Source organism: Vollenhovia emeryi, unplaced genomic scaffold (genome assembly GCF_000949405.1).
Source record: "Vollenhovia emeryi isolate VEMERY1.0 unplaced genomic scaffold, V.emery_V1.0 DF939128.1, whole genome shotgun sequence".
Classification (NCBI taxonomy): domain Eukaryota; kingdom Metazoa; phylum Arthropoda; class Insecta; order Hymenoptera; family Formicidae; genus Vollenhovia; species Vollenhovia emeryi.
The window spans coordinates 1,827,883-1,840,911 of record NW_011967238.1 but is presented as its reverse complement, the minus strand read 5'-3'; the positions used below and the strand labels follow the sequence as shown (position 1 = coordinate 1,840,911).

The following is a 13,029-nucleotide window of genomic DNA, read 5'->3' as shown; positions in this document are numbered from 1 at the left end:
AGAGAGAGAGAGAGAGAGAGAGAGAGAGGCGATATTCTGAACGTGTGAAAATTTAAGTGGCAAGATTATCACCAACTTCTGCATTTTACGAACGCGATTTTCTACGAGAAGAATCCATGATCGCCGATCCTTACCTCTTGAGGATAGAACGGTGCTTGTAGCGAGACGCAGATGGCATTTGCGAAATCGGCGATGCTGATGACAATCAGAGTGAGCCATTGCCGCTTGGTGAACTTAGCCATAATTTTACCGATCAAATTTCTGCACCCTACTGTTTTTTTTCACACTCGCGCGAATTCCGTGCGCCGCGACACGAGATCAGGTGCACTGCGGATCGTGCGACTTCGGCCAGCGAAGAAGATCGGGGAAAAATTTACATCCGGAGCGACTAGTTCGATTCAGCCGATCGTTGGACTACTTGCTTGTCACTCTTACGGCAAATAGTAAACATATAGTTCGCGATACTTGTACACAGTATCTCGTTTTGTCTCGTCTCGACTGAGCCGCGCTCGCACGTGTTTACTACGTGCGTGGCCGAGCGTTCGTTGCCGCACTACGCGAAACGCGTTGTTCACTTTTAAGGACTTGGCAAGAGCCGCGAGAAGAAGGTCGGAGGTCGAATGATATGTCCTACCACGGTTCTAATTTCATTATCGGCCAACGCGCTGCCAAGTGTCTCGCGAGCATATTACAGGGCGTGAATCTACGAGCGGACCGGAGTTGACTTTACGCCGTTTGGAGTGCTCCACTTATCTGTTTTTTTTTCTACAATCGCTCGTACACGTTTCTGCCCCTTAAATAAGATGTCATCTACATAATTACATTTTTTCCCTAACAATTCGAGAATATCGACGACTCGAACATTCTGAATGAATCATTAAACGAAGGATCTCTTCGTTATTTCTCGAGCCACACATGTCGTTTTGTTAAGTTTGTGTCTAAGTCACCCAGCACAATTTAACAATTTTAATTCTAAACCAAGTTTTTTATGTGAGAGGTCTCGGAGTTAAAAATAAATTTCACTTTATATCTCTTATTTAGAAAATGAATAACACTAATTGAAGATATTAATTTTAATGCATAAATGTTTATATCTTAGTGATATACAATTAATAAAAGTTATAAATATGAAAATCTAAAGGAAAAAAGTTAGGAATTTGAGACTTTTTATTATTAATTGTGTCACCTTTTTCTTAGAATTAAAATTGATTTAATAACATTTCTTATTAATTCGGAATAATTTTTTGCTTAGCGATAAAAGTGTTATAATTATTATGCCTAAAGTTTATTTATTTCGAGGTAGACATGAAGAATAATTAAAGTTATTTATTAATTATTAATACGCTTTACTAAATACAACTATTTTATACAGCTTCGTAATTCTATTTTTATGTTACAGCTCTATGACAAATCTTATGATACGATAAATCGCAATAATCTAATGAAGGAGAAAATAATCGTATAACTATAAATAAACCGCATATTATTTTATCAGTTAACAACAAAATTTAACATTTCAGATTTAACAATTTTGAAAACGGAGTTTAGAAACGTTGACACTGTCGACCCAGGCTTATTATTTTCAAATTTGTTTAAGCCTAATAAATTTGTAGTAATCATTATTTACTTTAATTCAACATACGTGCGAATTGCGTTTCAAACAATTGGTATTATTTGAATGACAAATTATATTAATGCTCGTTGCTCGTATAGATATCTCTTATGTATTATAAATCTTAACAAATTAAGATTGCTTGTGCGCTATTTACTATGCATTATTACAATAGGGATACCGTTTTGCAATTATGAAATGTGTGTTCGCGTTTCAATGAAGTATTGCAGCAGCCATGGATGCCGCGCGCGTGACAACTTTGTACGTTAGCCGGTATTGGGAACTGTTACGTATCGTGCATCCAAACTTTCAGGGGCATTTTGGTGAAAACGCCGTTCAGAAAGTCCTTGAAGTACTTGGCGATACTTGAACTGGCCGCCGGTCTCATCTCCTCGATTATCTCTTTGATGTTCTGATTCAGGAATTGGTTCATCGCCTGGCCGATCACGTTGTTGCCATTCAGGTGATCGTTTATGCGAAATCTGGCTCGACTGAGACTGAAGTCCACTAACAGTCGAGAGATCTTCATGTAACGAACACCGTCCCTCACTTCCTCGACACCTTGCATGCGAGCGATGGCCTTCACGTCGCCTGAAATATCGAGGTGTGAATATGCAAATCAACAGACTGGTGTGCATAAGTTATGAAACGAGCGTTTTGTTTTACCTCGCGAGAATTCTTACCGAATAATGCCCAAAATTCGCCGTGACTTTGAATAGGGAAGAGAAGTACGTTCCCGTTGATGTCGTAACTGCCATGAATATCGATCTTCGGCAAAGACAGATGTAGGTCGAACCTATAGGATGATATGTTCACTCGTACTTTGCTGATGCTGTAGTTTCCTGGTCCTATCGCGGTAATGTTAGTGAAAATCGCCCTAACACGCACTGGACCTTGACCATTCTCCATCTTCAGTTCGGGAATCACCAGCGGTTCTATGGGAGGCACGCTCAAATCTGGGATACCTATTAAGAACTTCTAATTAGAAGTCATTTCCGACTAGAGAATAACGGAAATGCATGGATTAGTAGGAAAGATAACAGTAATGAAATTTCATTAGACTTGTTTTGTCGTGGAATTAATGATAGCGTTTTCTTAAACGCCATGTATGAAAGTTCTTCAGAATTTATAAAGAAATAATAGAGTAGCTTATTTTCTCTTGACTGTACATTACGTATCATTACAGATTTTCATATCGTAAATTACAGGTAAGAGCAATTATGAGACATGGCAGCGCGATACTAATTACATAAAAATTATGTCATGCCGATTCTCTATTAAGCGCTGCTGTTCTTTATCCGGAATTCTTATGTCAGTCATATTTTCGAATTGAATATCTTAGGAGTTAATAAAAAATCTAACGGTTTTTGTTACATCTTTGTTACATAACGCCGATATAAGCTCTTGATTGAAATTAGTCTAATTAAAATTGGTAGATTCAAGCCCGAGATTATGGAGTGTAAATAAAAAATTTTCAAGGATTTGTGAAATTACACAATTTCAACCTATATATGATATCATCTATACATAACAGTACAGTGCATTCATAACTACATGATTACGTATTCTAATTATAAACCTTAACAAATACACTTTTATGTTAAATAGCTGTGACGGATATATACACGACAAATTTACATAATTTTATGTAACATAATTTTATAATCACGGCTAAATAGCTGTGGGTTCGAGCCCAGCAACCACAGTGCTCACACGTATGCATATATTTTATAACTCGACTCTGTCTTATTCGACGACGATGACCGACTTAGTATCACTCGAAAAGGACCCAAAAGAATAGGGCCGAAACGTTGTGTAATAAACTAATAAAATAACTAGCCAGTTGGGTTGACTATAAGTTTCCCGTCTCAATTTTTAATCATTACTGGTGACAATAAGCAAACTCTCCTCTGTCGTAAAGATTATAAATTGAGGACGTATTTCTTTTTTATTATAATAAAGCGCCTGTTTCTGGGCAGTTATTGTTTAAAATGTTTTTTAGCAATTTAATTTCTTTACTTTTCCTTATGTGTGCGAGCTTGAATAAGTATTTATACATATGTATTTTCTATCTTTTTTTAAATGATAATTTTAAAGAGCACAGACAGGTATTTTAACTTTCGTCTGTGCACTGATTTTATACTGGATCGATTTGCAACTCTTTCGAAATTAATAGCTATCGTATCGAGCCAATATTTTGTAACGTCGTGCGTGTAATTATGCCGCAATACATTTCTACGAAGTCCCGAGTTCTGACTTTACCTGTTACATAAAGCAGCATTGTAAGTCTAAATCAGCTGTACAAATTTTCACGATATTTACGGAGCGAGCTATACGGAGGAAAGTTTACGGTGTACTCTTACGACATGAGAATATGATTTATGTAACAATCGCTACTAACATTTTAGTACTTGCCGGCTTATTTTGATAATTGGTTGCTGCATTAATCGACATTGTATAAATTCGATAGAGGAAAAAACAAAATTAGATTTGATTCATTAAAATGGACATTCAATAGATAATGACATTTTCGCGATACTATGCATTGTTTATTAGTTTCTCAGTATATCGATGTTAGTTTCATATCAAACTGTTTAAGAATTTTACGATAAATTGTAAGGTACCTTAAAATTGATCCTACAATTTAAATCGTGATTGTAACTTCAAGCACGATATTAACAGAGAAATATAAACGAATTCTACAATGAATAAAATTAAACTCATTTTTATAAAAGAAAACATTTAATCTTAGAAGATTAAAAATTTACAAGTTAATTGAGTTTTAGTGTGTACTATTTTTTCCGTTTTTATATTAAGATTTTTAATTATACTGTACAGCAAAGTGTTGAAGCGAGTGTCAAAGCTGTGCGATGATGTCACTTACCGTGTCTTCTCGTGTTTGCATTGTGCATTCTGCTAATTTGATGAATCGTCATTTTACTTACCTTTCACCAAATATGGCTGGACATGAGTGAGCGTGTTAAGAAAACACGAATCGATCTTTGGGTCTTTCCTGCTGCATGGCAGTATGTATTCGGCTGTAAAAAAAGAAGCAAACTCGACTGTAAGCGATCAAATATTACGTAATGAGTATGACGTAATTAATAATAGGCATGCTAATAATGATAACATGTATCACGATGTTGAGCAACGGACTAATCGCGATAGTTTGTAGGCAACGCACGTATCCGATATTTCCTATTAATCCTTCTTAAATGTCTTCTCTAGACATTGGACACGTGATATACGTACTTCTTGAATTTAAATCTATGTATAATAGAGCATTTTATCTAAATTGCTAATTTTCATGTACTTTACGATCTGAGGAGACATAATTTCTCATCGTTGGAACTTTCTTAATACACTCTTTGTGGGAGTAATGTCCTCAGAATATGGAATAAACAAATTTTTGAATTAAAACTTCTTTTATATAAAATTCTTTATAATTATGATTTTTATAAGATAAAAATATTATATACCTTAATATAGTAGAATTTTAATAAGTGTGAAAACAACCTTGCTGGCAATTCTTTATTATAATAAAACACAACGTTTCGGCCAGTAATACTGGCCCTCTTCAGGTAACAAACTGTTTCAGAATTCGCTTATTCTGTTTTCTAACGTTGATGACTAGACACATTGTATAATTTCTAACTTCTAACTTAATTTTTACATCTCTAATCTGACGAATCTTTTTTTTTGTAAGCACACTTGTAAGTTTGTTACCTGAAGAGAACCAGTATTACTGGTCGAAACGTATTTTGTTATAATAAGGAATTGCCAGTAAAGTCGTTTCCACACTTATTAAAATTCTTGATTTCTCGACTGGCGTCACGAAGCTGCTATGTAATTCTTAATATAATATGTAATAATTATATTAGGGTATGTACGTGAAATATTAATGTTGTGTAAAAATATGAAATATAATTTCAGATGTACTTGCTACATAAATACTTATTTGGAAAATTGTAGTTTTAAAAATGATTCAAAATAACTTTCTAGCCATTTCACTTAATGATTTATTAACTTGATACTCATCGATTTCTTTTCCGTGTTTAATTATGTATTCCGTTAATTAATTATGTCTAGGTGTACGTACATCTTTATTTATATAAATGTTAATCCGAGTTGATCATTTACTCCCGCGTATCTAAAGCGTACAGTTGCAATACAACGCAGAAGCGCGAATGATACTACGACTTCGTAATCCTTAGGGAGTAAAAATATCGGTATTGACATGCTATGATGGTTTCAATGAATTATTACTGAGAGACACTCGCTGTTAGCTCGAGCGATTCAATAGGTCTTTATGAAGAATGGAATTCATCTTTTGCTCTACAACGTCTTTTCCTTTTTAAGCCTTTCCAGACTTTTGTAAACATAATTAAAATCTGTGTCACAGACCGAAGACATTTTAGTCTCTTCGTGCAATGATTATGTCTGGCCATAGGAATCTGGACCATTTGACGCATCACTGGCATGACTATTACGTCGCCACTTTCACTTGGGACCCGTTCGACTCGACCGAGAATGAACGCGTGCAAAATGAAGAAAAAGAATAACAAATACCGGCTCTAATGCTCATAAAAATGTAAGTCCTACGGAAATAGAAGAAAGAAAAATATTCACTTCTTAGATTATTATTTTTCAATAAATTGTTGAGTTGAGATACAGTTACTCTTCGTCTAAAAATAGACGAAGAAAAAGCCTACAACTGTGTTGTTTTATCACTTTGGTTGTTGTTGGTTGTTGTAAAACTGCTGTCGAGGCAAGAAAGTCGATTTGAGAATAGGAAGAGCGCTGTGATTGTTAGCGCGCGATAAAATTGATCGAAAACGAGTTAAAAGTAGCAATGTGCTCGATGATAAACCAGAAAGCACAAGACACATTGGATTTTGGGTGCAACTAGAACAAAGTCTAGTTCGGCACAAACGCAACGAGAACTCGCAGATAAACCAGCGCTCGCCCAAATAGTTATTCCCAAATATTTCATGTCCCTAAGGCAGTAAGGAAAGACGATCCTTTTTAGCTTCCGTATCCTTGCCTCGTTTAGAGTTTAATTTGCGAGTCACTCGAGTGGAACGTAAAGTATGTGGAGTGGAGAATCGGCGGTGCTTTGCGTACATCGTTGTAACATAGCGGCTTTAACCCGGTACTTTCTCCGGACGATTGCCGATCCTCGACATCGAGAATTACGCAATCTCTGACATAACCTTCGCCACGCTGCCGAGAAACGTTACGCCATGTTCCAGAGACATTATACCACCATAGCCGGTTAGCCGGTGTCACACTTCACACATGCGAATTATTTTGCTAGATCGGCTGTTATTTGTGTTAGAGGAAAAAAATTGACAGTTTTATTAAACAATTTAATACTGTGCATGAAACAAAATGATCGGAATTAACACGAAAGAATCGCGGCGATATTACTGAACTCTCTGAAAATGTTTTAGCAAATACAATATCGTCTTCTGTTTTTATTAATATCAAGGTCATATTGCAAGCCGTTTATTCATATTTTTAACTTCCATGCAATATTTTTAATTTACGAGAAGATTCTAACTCATTATCTATATATTCCGATATTAAAGTAAGTAAAACTGTGCTTGTGTATTATTTCCGATTTATTAAATTGTAAGAATAAAAGACAAATAATTTAAATTAATAACATTTTTAATAATGACCGTTCTAATAACTTTGTAATTACTATTAAAGTTCTTTTGGTCATAATAATTGTAAGTAAATATCTATAGGTATATATAGATTATTACACGTCACTTTTAATTACTTTTAATTGATTATTAGTTTAGTTTTATATTGTAGGGAACTATAATGTGAATAACATTAAAGATAATAAAATAATATGTTAACCCCCTTATGTCGATGAATGTGCGATTTGATAAATGTTGGAAATTTACAATTGAATATAAAATGTAATCAGATAATTCTGAAGTTAAATCACCGTTGCTGTGCTATGTAAACGTTAATCGTTTTGGCGTACAATTAGAAACAAAAAAAGATGTTCACTTCTTTATTTAAAAAAAAGTGAAATATTACACATTTATGATTTTGTTATAAGAGGTACGATATGTTTTATTTAATGAGATGCAAAGAAATTACCACAAAAATTGCTGTAAACAATTTAACACATTTTCAAGCTCAGTGATGCAAACATTTGGATCTACGTATCGTCGTAACGAAATAAATAGCCAGCAAATCAGTTATATGACTCGCGAAAGTCGAGCGTATAGCTTCGATCGAATTTGGAAAATGTCGCGGAAAAGTTCGCGTGATTGATGGTTGGCAGTCACAATAGCAGAGAGTGCAGGTGCAATCAAGACAACGGCTTCCGTCATGTAATCATACGGTACGCCCATTGTTTGTATTTCTTCGGATTACGACGAAAGAGAAAGGCAGATATGCTCGAAATGTTCGGTGGAAAATGTAAAGGAAAATGAGAGGTGAGATTACACTCTCGCGTAATCATTTCCTATTATCTATCTTTTGCGTACACACGTAATCAATGTGACCGCACTCTCCCCCCTCTCTCTCTCATTGTAGAATTAATGTTAATATAAAATTAATGCATACTTTATAGACTAACAAAGAAATGAGCCCTATTGTATCATCGAATTGTTAATAGCGAGAATTGTCAAATAGAATAGTAAGAAACTTCTTTCCGGAAGTGCATGAAAGAACATTTATTCTTTCGCGATTTTTTACCTTTAAATTGTGATGTGAATTTGAATGTTGAATAATCGTATAACATTTTGCAACTTTAGAGTTCGATATTAAAATCTAAATTTTAGAAAATACATAATTATATGATATAAATTATTAAATAGTCGTGAAAATACACAATTAAAATTTGAAATATTTTCATAAACGTTTGGAGTGCACGAGGTTAGTATTTTTATTGTTACTTTCAATTTTAAAACCCAACCGAAAACAATCATTTGTATGCGCCTGAGTGGCGGTGTCATGGGCGATCGGGAATCTAATGAATATTACCACCGCGGTATCTATGACTAACAAACGCGCACGCCGCATAGCAATCAGCGTCAGTGTAGCGTCTCAGATTCCAACAATCGCATGAAATGCAATTTAGTAACGATTTTATAATTGACTGGCGACATGAAAATTGGGCGGAAAAAATTATTTCACGATAATCTTACGAGTAGGGAAATCTGGCTCGTTGAATCCGCTGTTGATCGTTTCCGTGACATTTTGGTCCTCGCAGGATACCAAGATGGCCCACCAAAGACCCAGGAGTAGAGTGGAAGCTGTCTTCGCGAAGGCCATCCCGGTGGTCCGCTCTTCCCGATAAACACGACACTCCTCACTTTCTCGTTCTACGTCTGTAAAAATGCGAGCAGAACCTTAGCGGTCACGCCGTACGGTCGATTGTCCCTCGCAAGGGGTGCTTACAGAAAGATTTATTTTTAATTCCAACACCGGCAACTCTTTTGGCAATTTTGTGAGAACGCACAGAAATTACAGGCCGCGATGTCAATGAATTCGTGAAAGGGCTCGATATCAGGAAGAAATTCAATGCGAACGAAAATTGAATGTTCTTGCCAACGAGTTGTGCGGCTTCTTTGTAATAAACTAAAGACGGGACCCCTTCAAATCCTGTCTTATATGCGCAGTGGTTCCCCTACTCTAAAGGTGCCACTACTTGCCGACTTTAAGGAACCAACCATCGTGATCGTGATCACTTCTTTCCCTATCTACCGCGACAACGCACCCTGAATCGACCTTTCTATGATTGATATTGATATCTGTAATTTATGATGATCTTTGACTGGTGGATGCTATGACACGAAATTTGCATACGATTACGACAATCGTAACAATCGTTATTGGATGTTGTAAAAGGTCAGTTTTTACGGTCGGAAATTTTTTTTTTGGAAAACAGTGCCGTATGGATCTTCATGAATTTTATCACTTGCCTTTTACGCAATAACATTGTATTTTACATTAAATCTCAATTATTTTTACAAAGTCTTTTTGTCTTGATGAGAGTGGTCTCACAATTTTCATGTCTCCTGCATTATGAGAAATAAACGCACGCAAACTATAGTGCTATGTTGTGTGCATATGAGTTTCCTATTTCTACATTGATGAAAATATGTCATAGTAATTAATATATACATATACACGTGCCCCGTATGTTTAGGGAGTAAAACATCCCTTTTGCCCCGAAAGAAAAAATATTTTTTTCAAAGGGATGTGTCATCCCCTACATACGGAAGTGTAAAAAAAATACGTATCTCTTATTTTTGTTTCTCTAACAAAGAAAACGTCATATGAAGCTCATTAAGATCGAAAGGGGATATCTCAGCGGGTTCCCTTGTGAGTCGTTTAAATTTATATTAGATTTTGTATCAAATTTTATTTATAATTTTACGTACTGTGTGTAAAGAAATATTGAAAGAAATACAATACCTATATGAAATACATATTAAAATATACGCATAATTGAAACATACGAAACATAAAATTATAAATATAATTTTATTTTGAAATCTAACATAAATTATAAAGCATTTTAGATAGGATTTATAATTACATTTTTTTTCCTTCAAAATCCAGCTATTTACAAATATGTCTTCTAAATGCCGTCAAAATTGTTATTTTCAATTTTTTAGTGAGTGAAACATTTTACAAATAATTTCCCTAATTAGGGCTTTTAATTTCATTTCATTTATTTAAGTTTGACTTTATATTTATTAAATCAAAATTACGAGCAAACGTCAAAGCAAGGATAAAAATGAATAAGATTATTTTTGTCCTGCAATCGTTAACCAACTTGATCGGCCATGACCATTTAATGTTCCATTGTTTCTTTAGAAGTGTCCTCCGAGAAACCTGATCTTCCATTGTGCTTCCTGTATCGTGCTTCCTGTATCGCATACATGCACATACAAATAAAGTAGTCGAACGAGTGAAAAGATAAGTTAAAGTACGTACCACAAATCTTTTGCATAGTGGACAATCAAGTTCACCTCGACATTGCTGCAATTATTCTTGTCTCACCTTGTGTAATATATAAACATATTTTTACATGGAGAACCTTTAATGGAAAAAATAGGGTGTTCCAGGAGGAAAGGTCAATGGGGAATGGGTGGGGAATGGGATATATATTTATATAAACACTTTTGCTTAAAAATGATCAATGCTATCACTTTCCAGAATTGACCTTTCTCCTGGAACATTTTGCACTGGTGAATGCTACTTACCTTTTGTAACAAGCCAAGAAAATATGGTATAAACGAGTTTGCCATAATCATCTACTTCCCTTTTTACAATATATCAATCGCAAATAAGTATAATATTTATATGAATTAAATATCAGTGAATATAAACAAACGTAAGTTATAAATTCAATATGTGAGAGATATAAATGAATATTATAAAAATTAGAGAGAGAGAGAGAGTATTAATTAGTGTTATAGTTATATTACACTCGAACAAATTGCATATTAATTAATATTAGCTATTTAAACATTTTTTAATCTTTTTTACGCTACACATCCTGTGTTGCAAGGTAAACATTATACAACAGCAATTAAGCGTGAAGTAAGTAGAACGGTCTTTAGTAGGATTGCGACAAGATCTTATAATTACATTGTAAGAGAAGAGACTGAAAAACGAGAATTGCAGCGAAAAAGACCGAAAATGCACAGCTTCTATATTAGGAATTTCTGTATGCAATTGCAAGCTTATAAGAATAAGAATTGTTTGAAAAATATCACGAGACACGGTAGTGTCTCGCGCCAAGTATAAGCGATAAGCTAAAACCACGCGTGCGACACCGACCGTGTAGTTTACGCGAGTACGCGAGTTGACGGGCCCTCAGAATTTCGGATCTTAACAACGGCTGATCCGACGAACTTGAGACTGTGCTTAATCGATAGCTTGGGTACGATTTGCATAATAAAAGTGTTTTTACTTTTCTCCTACGTGCCCCATGAGTAGAGATATTGCAATGCAAATACATATATACCATACTATAATTATTATTTTCTTAATTTAAATTGAATAATTCAACGCGCTACGAGTGTATTGTTCTTGGTTTATAATAGAGCTTGCTAATATTTGAAAAAAGATATCATCAATTTATTATTAATATATTATATCGTATACTTTTAATGGAATATTTGTAAAGAGTATACTATTGAATTACACATACAGGATTTATGATAATAGCGCTATGTATTTTATTTGTTTTACATAAGTTTTCAAATAACATGCTTATTTGTCGCGAATTTGTTATTTATCTTTACACCTTAATTAACCTTGGTGTAATCCTCGTTTTTTGAGTTGCAACAGGTTACGGACAAAGAACTTGTCGGATTGCTATCTTGAAGTACAGAAGTTTGTAAAGTTTTACATAGTAACAAGATCACCTTGACGTTGTACATCCTTTCACCTTATGGTGTACACAAACATTTTATTTTTTGAATTGTGTTGTTTATTCGTAAATATTCTCTCTACACATACTATATTATAAAATATATAATTAAAAATGAATTTAATTTTTAATTTTGAATTATATATCTTATTTATTAAATATACACAGTTCAATAACATTTTCTCTTACATTTAGTCTTTCCAAATAATTTTACACAGGAAATGCAAAATGTACGATACCTGTACGAGGAAATACACAAATAAAACAGGATATCGTGCTATTAACTTAAAATTAAAATATCAAGTTTATCCTTTACGCGAATAAAATTCATGTAAAATAGTAATCCGCTTATAGCACTTGTCGAACATCAATAAACTGTTTCCATGACAGCCATTGTATATGATAAAGGAAACAGTAACGCTTTAATATCACAAATTAATTAATATTACAAAAATGTAACAAGAAAATTTAGTTTAATTTTAAATCTTTTCTTTTCAAAAGCCGATAGCGCGCATCGTTCAAGAAAATTTTTTAGTTTTATTCACATCCTAAGAGATGTATTTCCAATATACTTAACTGTAAGAATGGTCAACAGCTTAAAGGAGTAAGAAACTTACACGTCATATCTTTATGTGTGGATTGTCGAAATTATAAATGATATCATAAGGATACAAGTATTTAAAGTTATAAATTGTGGATATCAGATTATTCAAAAAGTATTTATTAATAATTGCAGATACTAGAAAAAAGTTATAGAAAATAAATAAATAGTAGAATGTTGTTTTAATTGGGATATTATTTCCGGCGAGACTGAATGTGGAAATTGGAACATTTGAAACACTAGTTTTCGTATCTAAAATTTATATACATTCCCATAAAATGGGCAATCATTAATTATGCTGTAGATTATCGAATTTATAATTATCAGATTATGAATGAAAAATTCAATACTTTTAAAGAATAGATTATATTTAAAAAAATAATTGCAATGTTACAAACA

The 13,029-nt window shown here is 33.9% G+C and overlaps 2 protein-coding genes across 4 annotated transcripts in view; both read right to left on the bottom strand.

Moving 5' to 3' along the window:
* Positions 1 to 569, bottom strand: part of LOC105568615 (MFS-type transporter SLC18B1-like) — a 10,246-nt gene extending 9,677 nt beyond the window's left edge. For both annotated transcript variants that reach the window (XR_001009441.1, XM_012024422.1), the window contains exon 1: positions 135 to 569. Coding sequence is in view for 1 of the 2 variants with exons in the window: in XM_012024422.1 (XP_011879812.1) it covers positions 135 to 242 (108 nt within the window). In the remaining variant the exon portion in view is untranslated. The remainder of the gene's footprint in view (positions 1 to 134) is intronic.
* Positions 570 to 1,325: 756 nt separating this feature from the next.
* On the bottom strand, positions 1,326 to 9,291 carry LOC105568610 (protein takeout-like). 2 transcript variants are annotated; one of them, XM_012024417.1, is made up of 5 exons: positions 9,041 to 9,291; positions 8,788 to 8,970; positions 4,558 to 4,650; positions 2,296 to 2,577; positions 1,326 to 2,203 (listed from the first exon to the last, which is right to left on the bottom strand). In XM_012024417.1, the coding sequence occupies exons 2-5, from the start codon at positions 8,912 to 8,914 to the stop codon at positions 1,899 to 1,901; spliced, it is 807 nt and encodes a 268-aa protein (XP_011879807.1). In that variant the 5' UTR covers positions 8,915 to 8,970; positions 9,041 to 9,291; the 3' UTR covers positions 1,326 to 1,898. The 2 variants fall into 2 exon arrangements, with proteins under 2 accessions (XP_011879807.1, XP_011879808.1); XM_012024418.1 differs by having other exon boundaries at positions 9,102 to 9,291.
* Between the last annotated feature and the right edge of the window lie 3,738 nt (positions 9,292 to 13,029).

Excerpts from the sequence above, each read along its gene's own strand:
- LOC105568610 (XM_012024417.1), bottom strand. The coding sequence starts at position 8,914 with ATGGCCTTCGCGAAGACAGCTTCCACTCTACTCCTGGGTCTTTGGTGG. Across the intron at positions 4,651-8,787 it reads CGAGCCAGATTTCCCTACTC|CCGAATACATACTGCCATGC; the intron begins GTAAGATTATCG and ends CTTTTTTTACAG. Across the intron at positions 2,204-2,295 it reads CGAATTTTGGGCATTATTCG|GCGACGTGAAGGCCATCGCT; the intron begins GTAAGAATTCTC and ends TCGATATTTCAG.